The sequence below is a fragment of the Impatiens glandulifera genome, chromosome 6, assembly GCF_907164915.1.
Source record: "Impatiens glandulifera chromosome 6, dImpGla2.1, whole genome shotgun sequence".
Taxonomy (NCBI): Eukaryota; Viridiplantae; Streptophyta; class Magnoliopsida; order Ericales; family Balsaminaceae; genus Impatiens; species Impatiens glandulifera.
The window spans coordinates 49,257,176-49,267,390 of record NC_061867.1 but is presented as its reverse complement, the minus strand read 5'-3'; the positions used below and the strand labels follow the sequence as shown (position 1 = coordinate 49,267,390).

The following is a 10,215-nucleotide window of genomic DNA, read 5'->3' as shown; positions in this document are numbered from 1 at the left end:
GTGACATTTAATTGAAAATTTGATTTTATTTAAAATTCGCTGTGGATTCTTGCTTAAATTTTATTAATGTTGCTTATAATTTTCTAATTTTTAATGTTAGTGTTTAATTTAAAATAAAAATATCTCCAAAGCTTAAACTCTTGAAAAGGTAAGAAGAGGAGGTTACGGGTTTAACTATTAATGAAAGAAAAAGTGTGGCATTTTATGGAGGCGTAAATGACGAAACGAAGCAGAACATCTTCAACATTATAGGCATCAATGAAGGAAGTTTTCCCGTAAGGTACTTAAGAATTCCGTTAACCGCGAAGTAGATCGAGATCTCACACTACAAGCTGCTGATTGAAAAGGTAAAAAATACGATATCTGGTTGGGCAGCGAAAAAACTTTCTTATGCAGGGAGGATCAAACTTATCAAAACAGTGGTCATAAGCATAGTTGGCTACTAGGCGCAGCAAATGGTCATTCCGAAGAAGGTAATGAAGGAGCTCGGTACACTGATGAGAAACTTTATCTGGAGCAGTAGCGGAAGAGGAGGAAAAAAGTCAATTGGACCGCTCTCTGCAAACCGAAGGACGGGGGAGGCATCGGCTTGAAGAACTGTATCGAGTGGAACAAGGCTATCACCTTTAAGCATCTGTGGGCTTTAGAGCGCAATTAGGAGTCAATATGGATCAAATGAGTGCATACGAGGTTTATGAAATACGAAACCAGCATCTAGACCTGCAAAATTCATGAAGGTATGAGCTGGTCTCTAAAAAAATTTCTTAAACTAAGAAGCGATATTGCAGATCTTTATGACATCCGACTAAAGGACGGGAAAGGCACTCTATTCTGGCACGACCCCTGGTTCGAAAACCAGCCTATCATCTACAAGGAGGAGTTTCAAAATACCTGCATCAGAAGGGACTACACAGAAGCGAAAATCAGAGACATTAAAGACGAAAATTGAGACTCACTCCTGAGTAAAAATCTAGAAGGACAGAGGATACTTGATCATATAAGTAACATACAACTACACGATAGACCTGATATTCATGAATGGAAAGCTGAGGACAATGGGAAGCTGGTATCGAAGAAAATATGGGAGGTAACCCAAGAAAAAGCACAAAAAGTAGAATGGGCTTCTCTTGTAAGGTCAACGAAGATTATCCCTAGACACCAGTTCATCCTATGGCTCGCCTTCTAGGAAAGACTCAACACTCGTGATCGTATCAGAAAGTATATGAGCATCCCGGATACGAACTGTCTTCTATGTAGAGTAAATGAAGAAACCATATATCACCTATTCGGGAGTTGATGTATTGCTTCAGAGGTTTGGGACAGATTCTATAAAAGCCTAGAGCTGATCAGTTTCTCAAGCGAATGGAATGAAATCAAAGATGCATCACTACTCAAAGCGAAGGGAAATAGATTTGCAACAAGCGTGTTCAAGTGCGGCTTTGGAGTAGTGGTGTATAACATTTGACAAGAACGGAATGCAAGGGTATATGACAGAACCCGCAAAAGCATTGAAGAGTTATGGAAAGATATTGTATCGGATTGCAGCGCCCTCGTAGGAACGTGGATAAGAATTCCAAGCACGGAGAAGAACTGGAATATCTGTAGGAACTAGAATTTACCGTTTTTTAAACTCACTAGAATTTAAAGCATTATAATCAGATAATTCATTTACGTTTTTAGCTTTTTAGCTTTTACTCAGAATGTTACGACTTCAAAATCATTCTAGGCCTGTCTAAAATGATCATTTAAAGCCGTGGGTTTTTTTTTCTCATTTTTTAAAATTTTTAATAAAATGACGATAAGTCGTTTTTCCAAAAATAAAAATATGTCAATAGGATTTTTACTTGTAGCGTAAACTCAATTTATTGAATGATTTTTTAAATTATTTTATTAATTATATGTGACTGTTAAAAAAGTTGATATATATATTTAAAAACTTGATACATGTATTTATTTGTATTAATTATAATTATTTATTCATATCATTAAACTTTAAAAATGAAAAATCATGAATTATAACACATATTAGAATTGTTTCATTGTTCTTAATTCAGTTTAATAAATATATTTGACTTTAATTTAAGCGTAATAATTTATAAAAAAAAGATGAAATATTGAAAATGTAGAAAATGTTTCTGCGGATATAAATCAATACAATTATAAGAAATTTGACTAATAAAATACTCATTTTCTAACTCAAATTGAATTTACTTCAAAATTCATCTATCTTTATGCCTCAGCATCGAAACTTCTCTCCACATTCAATCACACATTGCTCTACTTCATCTACGTCTGTAAATAAAAGTAAAAAAACATATTAATAACAAGTATTTATTTTATCAAATGTTAAATAAGTTTATAATAAACTAATCAATAATATATCGGTAAACGTACCTTCAATAAATTGAACGCATTTATCGACAGAACACTTAATATTGCAACCATCAACTACTTTCATTAGGGTTGGTGGTCTGGCTATCATACATTTGGGAATGCATAATGCACCACAAATAGCCATCTTTCTAGTGTTAGGAGTAACACACCATACTAAATAATTTTCAAGACAGGTACGAAAAGGCATTGCGTTTATAAATTTATCATCGAAATATGTATCAAAGTAAGTACAAGTACAATTCTATTGAACATTGTCATCATATTGGTCCCTCTTCCACTACTCTCACTATGTTGCAATATATGGAACAATTTATATGACTCTATGGGTAAATGACTTGATTATATATAGTAGAATAAATTGTACTTAATTTTTTTTTTAACTCTATGAAAGGTATATAATCATGATATTAATTATATAATTTGACTAATTTTATTATTTTGGGAATTCTTTTATATATTCTTATTGATAAATATTTTTATTCATTAATTAAATAATGATTTTAGTAATATTCATAAAACAATATAAGTTACTTAAAAAATAAAGGTTGAGTCCTTAGATTTAACCATAAAAATCATAATGGTTAATTATAAAGTAAATTTTAGATTGAGTAATATTAATGGTTATGAGATATTATTAATATTTGTAAATTATTAAAATAAATATATGAAATAGATTATTTAGGTCATACATTTTCTAAATTACAGAAATATAACTAATTACGTTGATATTAGCCTAATATTTGTGTACTATGAAATTTATTCTTTATTCAAGCGAATTAGAAAAAATATATATATATAATTTCCGTATCGGTACCACACTTTATAAATTTTTTGGTTTTATTAAAAAATTAAAATTTTCAATAATTTAAGGTACGTTATTTTTAATATACCAAAAATATCGATAATTTTATCAATGTCAAACATATTACCACTTATTAAGGTGGGTAGTTTGAAAAAGTGAATAAAAATGTAAGTTGTTATGGTAAATTGTTATTTGAGTATCAAACCTATGTCATTTTTATAAAATGAGATTTGAAATTTGAATTGTGTTATATATTATTCGAACTATTACAATTACACGGACAAAATGTGTGTATTTATTCTAATGTATCATTTTTTCTAATTAATTTATTATATTTGTAAATAAAATATTTACTCAAGTATTTTTTTAATATTTAATATTCTTTTGAAACTTTTGAATTCTACTTTGTCGAATGTATTTTTGGTGACTAAAAATTTGTGATTTGAAGAAATATTTTTGAAAATTCGAAAATATATGTGTTTTCTATTGATTTTTAAAAATTATAACGATATAAATTCGTTTACCTGTTTCTAATTTTAGACATATTTGTGTTTTAAGATAACTATTTCTTTTAGATACATGCTTTTTAATTTGTCAATTGCAGTTTAAATGTTTATAAAAATAAAAGGAAATTTATCAAATAAATAGAAAAAAAGTTAAATACGAAGTAATTAATATATCTAAATAAATGTCATAAAATAAATGAGAAAACAAATATACCTTTAATGTATAATATGTGCACGTACATTTGTTTGTAAAAAATGACTCAAATAGTTAAAATAGTGAGATTTCAAATCGTATGACACAATTCAAATTACATGCCCGTTTAATAAAAATGATTTAAATTTCGAGTTTAAATAGCCATTGTGACGTTAAATTGCATGTTTGTATGCTCAAACTATTAGTACAAATATGCATTTTTTTAAATCAATTGTAGCATCATTTATTAATTTATTATTGACAATTATTTAATTTACTCATTTTTACAAAGGAGCCTCTTCGTAATAAAACATACTTTAAGCATATTTTTATTGACAAATATTTGTTGTCCAAAGATTATGTTAGATATTCATTTGATTGGAATTCATTATTTGGTTGGAAATTAATACATTTTTAAATTGCTTGATAATATCACATTTAAATCAATTATATTCCGTTTTGTAAAATTGAAACTGATATTTAATACAAATAATAGCATTTCAGGTAAATATAGTATTATGACAAGGGGTGGGTCGGTCCAATATACCTTAATGTTTTATTCTTACAGAAGATTTTAGTATAAAAAAAATTCATACATTTATCTTATCTTGATTTCGGTATACCATAATTTCGGTACGGTATCGATATTATACTTTTGATACCTAAAAAACATATTAACTTAAAAAAATTAAATTTAATATAGTTTTTTTGGGGGGAAAAAGACTTAGGCGTCATTTCATTAAAAATTCCCAAAAATGGAAAAAAAAAAAAAAAAAAAAAAAAAAAACACGAGTTTAAGAGATCATTCTAGACAGGCCTATAATGATTTTGAAGTCGTAACATTCTGAATAAAAGATAAAATGCTAAAAACGTAAATTATATAATATATTAAAATTCAATTTAATATAGTTATTACATACATGATTCACAAAACTAAAAAAAAAGATATTTATCATAAATTAAAATAATCGTTTTAAAATATAACTTGTAAAAACTAACCAAAAAAAATTAAAAATTAAACTTAGTTAAAAAAAATTGTAATTAACAAAAATAAACATATTTATTGTCATCAAGATTAAAATGAATACGATAGAGTGAAATCAAAAAGGTTTTTAATCATATATAAATAATAAATATTGACATAAATTAATACTAAAAACGATTTACTTGCAACAAAATTTCCATGAATATATATAGCAACATATTGAAACTCTTGACTAAATTCTTCATACCATAAAGAAAACATTTTCACTAGATTTTTAGCAACAATAAATATATCAAATGAAAAATATAGTGACATTTAATGAAAAAATGGATTATATTTAAAATTCGATGTAGATTCTTGCTTAAATTTTATAAGTGTTGCTTATAATGTTCTAATTTTTAAAGTTAGTATTTAATTTTAAATAAAAATATGTCAATAGGTATTTTATTTGTAGCGTAAACAAGATTTATTGAATGATTTTTTATTTTATTTTATTAATTATGTGTTATTGTTAAAAATTTGGTATATATATTTAAAACTTGATATATGTATTTTATTTGTATTAATTATAATTATTTATTAATATCATTAAACTTTAAAAATGAAATAATATGAATTATAATACATATTAGAATTGTTTCAATGTTTTAAATCAATTTAATAAATATATTTGACTTTAATTTAAGAGTAACAATTTATAAAAAAGATGAAATATTAAAAATGTAGAAAATAATTCTACGTATATAAATCAATACGATTATAAGAAATTTGACTAATAAAATACTCAATTGCTAACTCAAATTGAATTTACTTCAAAATTCATCCATTTTTATGTCTCAACACTTCTCTCCACATGCAATCACACATTTCTCTACTTCATTCACGTCTGTAAATAAAAGCATAAAAATCATATTAATAACAAGTATTGATTTGATCAAAAGTCATATTAATAACAAGTATTGATTTGATCAAAAGTTAAATAAATTTATAATAAACTAATCAATAATTATAAACATAATTAAGATTTTATGCAACTCTAACACATTAAATAGTAATCAACAATATATAGATCAACGTACCTTCAATGAATTGAACGCATTTATCGACAGTACACTTAATATTGCAACTATCAACTACTTCCATTAGGTTTGGAGGTCTGCCTATAATACATTTTGGAATGCATAATGCACCACAAATAGCCATCTTTCTAGTATTAGGAGTAACACACCCTCCTAAACAATTTTCAAGACAAGTACGAAAAGGCATTGCATTTATAAATTTATCATCGGAAATATGTATCAAAATAAGTACAAGTACAATTCTATTGAACATTGTCATCCTATCTGTCTCTCTTCCACTATTCTCACTATGTCGCAATATATGGAACATTTTATATGACTCTATGGGTAAATGACTTGATTATATATAGTAGAATAAATTGTACTTAATATAATTTTTTTTTAAACTCTGTGAAAGGTATATAACCACGATATTAATTATATAATTTGACTAATTTTGTTATTTTGGGAATTCTTTTATAAATTCTTATTGATAAATATATTTAGTCATTAATTAAATAATCGATTTTAGCAATATTCAAAAAAACAATATAAGTTACTTAAAAATTAATGGTTAACTGCTTAAATTTGACCATAAATATCATAATGGTTAATTATAATCTAAATTTTAGATTGAGTAATATTAATGGTTATGAGATATTATTGATATTTGTAATTAATAAAATAAATATAAGAAATAGATTATTTAGGTCATATATTTTCCAAATTCAAGAAATATAACTAATTATGATGTCAACTATTACAATTACACAGACATAATGAATGTATTTATTCTAATGTATCATTTTTTTTCTAATTAATTTATTATATTTGTAAATAAAATATGCACAAAAGTATTTTTTTAATTTAGTATTCTTTTGAACTTTTGAATTCTAGTTTGTTGAATGTATTTTTGGTAACTATAAATGTGTGATTTGAAGAAATATTTTAGAAAATTCGAAAATAGATAGGTTTTCTATTGATTTTTAAAAAAATATTATAACAGTATAACTTCGTTTACCTGTTTATAAATTTAGACATATTTGTATTTTAAGATAACTTTTTTTTAGATACACGCTTTTTAATTTGTAAATTGCAGTTTAAATATTTTAAAATATATGTAAGGTATTAAATGAATAGAAAAAATTTAATAACGAAATAATTGTTATTTTCTAAATAAATGTCATAAATTAAATAAGAAAACAAATATTACGTTAATGTAAAAAATGTGAACGTACATTTGTTTGTAAAAAAATGATTCAAATAGTTAAAATTGTGAGAGTTCGAACCGTATAGGATACAATTCAAAGTACAATCCCGTTTAATAAAAATGATTTAAATTTCGAATTTAAATAGTCATTGTGTCGTTAAATTGAATGTTTGTATGCTCAAACTATTAGTACATATATGGATTTTTTTTAAACCAATTGCAGCATCATTTATTAAATTATTATTGTTAGTTATTTAATTTACTCATTTTTACAAAGGACCCTCTTCGCAATGAAACATACTTTAAGCATATTTTTATTGACAAATATTTGTTGTTCAAAGATTGTGTTAGATATTCATTTGATTGGAATTCATTATTTGGTTGAAAATTAATACATTTTTAAATTGCGTGATAATATCACATATAAATAAATTATATTCGATTTTGTAAAATTGAAACCGACATTTAATACAAATAATAGCATTTTATGTAGATAAGTATAATGACAAGGGGTGAGTCGGTCCAATATACCTTAATGTTTTATTTTTACCGAAAATTTTAATATACAAAAAAATCATACTACATTTATCTTACCTTAAATTTGATATACAAAAAATTCATACATTTATCTCTTGATTTCGGTATACCATAATTTTGATACGGTATCGATATTATACGTTTAATTACTTAAAAAACATAATAACATAAAAAAATCAATTTAATATAGTTATTACATAAACGATACACAAAATTAAAAAAAAAAAGATATTTATTATAAACTAAAATAATCGTTTTAAAATATAACTTGTAAAAACTATTAAAAAAAATTAAAAATTAAACTTAGTTAAAAAAATTGGAGTTAACAAAAATAAACATATTTATTGTTTTAAAGTTAGATGATTTTATAGTTATTTTTAACATCTAAATAGTTTATTCATTTATAATTATATCATATTTTTTATACAAAGATTGAAATATTATATGTTATAAATTTGATAAGACATATTTTTTTTTTAATAATTTCAAAATAATTGTTGATTATAATTAACCCAAAATAAATATTTGCAAAAGCTCTTCATCTTCTTCTTTATAAGTTACACGGTGACAGCTGGTGATGACTACTGGATTTAAAGCCAATTTATGAATGATTAAGATCACTTGAAAATTCAAAATTGAATTAAATCTCATTCCTAATAAAATATAATAAATAAAAAAAACCTTCAAATTTCCATCACCCCCTTCCAAATTCCAATACTCTTACCACCCTGTATATAAACAAATCCAAACCACAGTTTCTGATACATCTATCTAGCTTAATTCTTCAATGGCTTCCGACAGTGAGAGCATCCTTAAATCACTAAACACCCTCTTCCTCCACGAGTCAGTTGAGCATCGCCGGCAGCTCGATTCTCTCGTGAACTCCAAATCCTGTCTCGAATCGGATCTGAGTCGGGCCCAAAATGTTAATGCCGCCCTAGTGTCTGAGTTGACCAGGTTGCATGTTCTTCTTTCTCGTTCGAAATCGGAGGGGACTGATCGGAAAGAAGCTCGTATGGAGCTGAAAGTAGACCGTTTTATTGTTGAGTTTGAGAAGAAATTAGAAGAATTGAGAAAGATGGTTGTTGAGGCTCAAATGAAGGATTTGAAACTGAAACTAGCTCTGGCGGAGAAGTTGGCTGAAGAAAGGGAATTAAAGCTCATTCAAACGATTGACTCTCTCCTCAAGTCTAAAGCTTCTCTGGAAACTGAGAACTCAACCCTTGTCTTAGAGTTGACCATGTTGCAAGCTGATCGTATCTCAAGGTTGAGTCAGAAGACCGATTTGAAAGAGGAGGAGGAGGAGAAGAAGAATGCCATATTGTATCGGAAAACAGATGAACTAAAACGGGTTGTTGATGATTTGAAATTGAAGCTAGATCAAAAGGAAATATTGGTTAAAGAGAAGGAATGTGAGTTTGAGAAGATGGAGACTCGAATGAAGGAGAAACAATTGTTACACCAGATACGACAATTGGAGTCGAATTTCGCCGATGAGAGTGACTACAGCTCAATGTGTATGATCGGTCTTTGGTTAGCAGTTTTATTAATCACTAGTATTTAGCACGTGCATTTGCACGAGTAATAATATAAAAATCGTAAAAAAAAATTACGGATAACATTTTTTATTTTATTTTTAACCGTTTTAAGTTTATGCTTGAGTCAACCCACAATCCGACCCAATTATCCATTTATTCAACATCATTATATATTAGTTAGTTAAAAAGTTGAACTTATATTAATATTAAAACGTCTCGCGTTTATCAAATTTGGTGTTGAATTTAAAATATAAAGTCTGTATAGCCTAGTTGGTTAAAAAGTTGTACTTGTTTTTGTTAGTTTGCAAGTTCAAAACATACCTCTAGCATTTTTAATTTTATTTTTAACCGTTTTAAATTTAAAAACGGGTCAACCCACAATCCGACCCAAGTATTCAAATTAACCACAGCTCTCGACCCGGAAATCCGGACACTTTAAAAACTAAGCATTATTATATATATATAGATTAGTTAGTTAAAAAGTTGAACTTATATTAATATTAAAACATCTCGCGTTTATCAAATTTGGTGTTGAATTTAAAATATAAAGTCTTTGTAGCCTTGTTGGTTAAAGAGTTGTACTTGTTTTGTTAGGTTGCTAGTTCGAAACATACCTCTAGCATTTTTAATTTTATTTTTAACCGTTTTAAATTTAAAAACGGGTCAACCCACAATCTGACCCAAGTATATCCAAATTAACCACAGCTCTCGACCCGGCAATCCAGACACTTTAAAAATTAAGCATCATTATATATATATATATATATATAGATTAGTTAGTTAAAAAGTTGAACTTATATTAATATTAAAACGTCCCACGTTTATCAAATTTGGTGTTGAATATAAAATATAAAGTCTTTGTAGCCTAGTTGGTTAAAGAGTTGTATTTGTTTTGTTATGTTGCAAGTTAGAAACATACCTCTAGCATTTTTAATTTTATTTTTAATAGTGACGGTGAAGAAGAGAATATTCAGACTAATGACCCAACAAAT

The 10,215-nt window shown here is 26.5% G+C and overlaps 1 protein-coding gene across 1 annotated transcript; it reads left to right on the top strand.

Moving 5' to 3' along the window:
• Nucleotides 1-8,472: 8,472 nt before the first annotated feature.
• On the top strand, nt 8,473-9,249 carry LOC124943754 (myosin heavy chain, skeletal muscle-like). The gene has a single exon (XM_047484225.1). The coding sequence runs from the start codon at nt 8,473-8,475 to the stop codon at nt 9,247-9,249; it is 777 nt and encodes a 258-aa protein (XP_047340181.1).
• The last annotated feature ends 966 nt before the right edge of the window (nt 9,250-10,215 follow it).